General features: G+C 35.9%; 1 protein-coding gene across 3 annotated transcripts in view; it reads left to right on the forward strand.

The window, feature by feature from the left end:
* The window catches only part of LOC112461408 (microtubule-associated protein futsch), a 22,481-nt gene that overhangs the window by 9,744 nt on the left and 9,897 nt on the right, over positions 1-2,840 (forward strand). For 2 of the 3 annotated variants that reach the window (XM_025026643.1, XM_025026644.1), the window contains exons 11-12: positions 1,535-1,773; positions 1,856-2,299. In XM_025026643.1, the coding sequence (XP_024882411.1) occupies positions 1,535-1,773; positions 1,856-2,299 (683 nt within the window). The remainder of the gene's footprint in view (positions 1-1,534; positions 1,774-1,855; positions 2,300-2,840) is intronic. The other variant, XM_025026645.1, reaches the window with a different exon arrangement.

Consider the following 2,840-nt stretch of genomic DNA (forward strand, 5'->3'; position numbering starts at 1 on the left):
TGTGTGTGTGTGTGTGTGTGTGTGTGTGTGCGTGTGTGTGTGTGTGTATATATATATATATATATATATTATATATTAGAATAATATGTTTACAATATGCATGTCAAGATAATAGCTATTATAAATTATGTAAGATTGAGTTGTCTTTAAATTATACATATTAGTAAAAGTCGGTAAACATAAATCTCCATACGATATTCGAAGTTTATCATTCTTATTAGTATTCAAGTATTCGTTATAAATAGCGATATTACTTGCAACTTAGTTTAATCATCACTTTAACCGTTGTCAACTTTAAATGTTGATTATTAACTTCCGACGGGCGTGCGTTTGTACTTTGTACACGCGCAGTGACTCTGGAGAGAATTTATGGAAACTTTCAATTTGAGTCCCGGCTCCCCGAGCTATTCTTTCAGTATCTAATAACCTTTCAAATATCGTAAACTTTCATGTTTATTTTACGATAATATCCCTTATCCTTTCAAAATTTTAATCTCATTCCACGATGTTCTTTTTGTACACGGCGTGCGCTCCCGTTATGGAAAAGGTCGCGCTTGCCGGAAGATTAATTAAATGAGAATATAGATCTTAGTACAAAATACAATAACGCTTTTATAATGACCAATGATTTTCAACAATTAAATCAAGGAAAATAATCTTTGTTTAATTTTTATTTTAACAATAGGAAAAAGATCCGATTGGAAAGATATTGAGTACATATCTTCCTAATGTAAAAAGGTTTGCTGAGTAAAATGACTTGAAATCTCATGCCAATCCATTATGTTATATTTATATTGATGAAAATATAAATCCAGAAATATAAATGTTAATTATTTATTCTAGCTGGAATAACGCGTGGTTTCGTGCGAGGGTGATCGACTCCTAGTCGTCCCGAATTCGAACTTGATTTAGAGCACCCAGATCTGAGGCAGAGAGTCACAGAGCCGAGCAGTGGGGATACGCACACAACGAGAAAGCACGTAATTGTTTCGACGGCCGAGGTTCTGAGCACACGTATGTGCTTTCTCTTCGTGTGTGTATCCCCACCGCTCGGCTCTCTGTGACTCTCTGCCTCAGATCTGGGTGCTCTGACTTGATCCTCATCCTGTATGCCTCGATTTATAAAAGCTTGATTACAAAGTTGTGAATAAAGGAGTGAGGTGAATTGTAACCTGGTTCGGGAACAATAAATACCGATACATGCATACTCTTGTTCTTTACTCTAGTTTAATTGCTAGAAGTCATTACAGAAGGAAGCTGAAAGAAAAACATACTAGACGCTAATATAAAACTCTTATGAATAGTCTTCATTGAATAGTCAAATTTTGATTGAAAAGAACCTAAGCAAAGATCAAAATTAGTACCGCTACTTATGACGAATATACTTTGAAATATACTTTGAATATTATATTGGATATTTTGAATATTATATTATATTATTATATTGGATATCTGCATAAATAAGTTTGCTTATACTGCATGGTCTGATTATACCTTTGACTAAAATTTAATAATTGTTTTAACATCGATACAGTCAGGTATCGGTTCAGCAACCAGCACATAACAAGGATGAGTTCAAAACGGGAAAAGTAATGAATGAAGAAGAAGAGGAAGATGATGAAGATGATGAGGAAGACAATTCAGATTCCGAAGATGATCCTGACCGATTATGGTGTATCTGCAAACGGCCACATAACAATCGATTTATGATATGCTGTGATGTCTGCGAAGATTGGTTCCACGGAAAATGTGTACATGTCAGCAAAGCCATGGGTAAGTATCTGGAATCTAAGTTCAGATGAAAATATTTTATATTCGTGTCATACGATGTTTGTTTTATACAAATATATGATAGGTCAACAAATGGAGGAAAAGGGTATAGAGTGGGTTTGTCCAAATTGCCTAAGAAAGAAAGCTGAGGAAGAAAAAATGAAATCGAATTCGCAATCGCTAGCTGGAAAGCAAAAAACAAAGGTTGAGTCAGTAGGTGAGACACCATTATCGCAAGCTGTGTCTACGAAAGAAATATCTCCGTCGAGTTCTGCTGCCGACCACAGTGCTACTCCAGCTTCTAGTACAATGCAATGTGTTGTTTGTAAGAAGGAAGCCAGGAACTCCAGCATTTATTGTTCAGATGCGTGTATTCTCGCTCACGCTCAAGAAACTTTAACCAAGGAGAAACCTGTGCCATCTGGATCAAATATAAAATCTACGAAATCACCTGCGATAGACACTATGAAGGCAAAACCCGAGGCTAGAGTAGTAGTCTTTGACAGAAAAACTGGTAAAGTTCTTACCGGTAAATAGATTATATCTGGTTGATGTTAAATATTACATAAAAGTACAGTCAAATCACCCTCTATTTTGAATAAGCTGGCTTTTTCATAAATTTAATCTCTCATGCGCTGCTGTTCTATTATTATTTGTCATGTAATCACATGGAATCATAGCAAATATGATATTTTTTGTTTTTTACTCGCTTTGTCTCTCAATTTATTGTGGGTATATTTTTATTTTGCACATTCATCATTAGATAGGAGTATGGATTCAAGGGAAAGTTAAGAATAAAGTATTTGTTCAGAATAGAGAGATTTATTGTATGTATGCATACGTGCGCGCGCGCGTACGTATGTGATGCGCGCACCGGCAGAAATGGTATCCCTCGGTGGCAAGGTTACGTATGTAAGCACACGCATATCTAGCCGCTCACGGGACACCATTTATGTCGATGTACGTGTGTGTGTGTGTGTGTGCGTGCGTGCGTGCGTGCGTGTGCGCGTCGCGTGTGTGCGTGTATATATATATATATATATATATATATATATATATATATATATATA

The sequence above is a fragment of the Temnothorax curvispinosus genome, unplaced genomic scaffold (assembly GCF_003070985.1).
Source record: "Temnothorax curvispinosus isolate PA1 unplaced genomic scaffold, ASM307098v1 QBEX01011355.1, whole genome shotgun sequence".
Classification (NCBI taxonomy): domain Eukaryota; kingdom Metazoa; phylum Arthropoda; class Insecta; order Hymenoptera; family Formicidae; genus Temnothorax; species Temnothorax curvispinosus.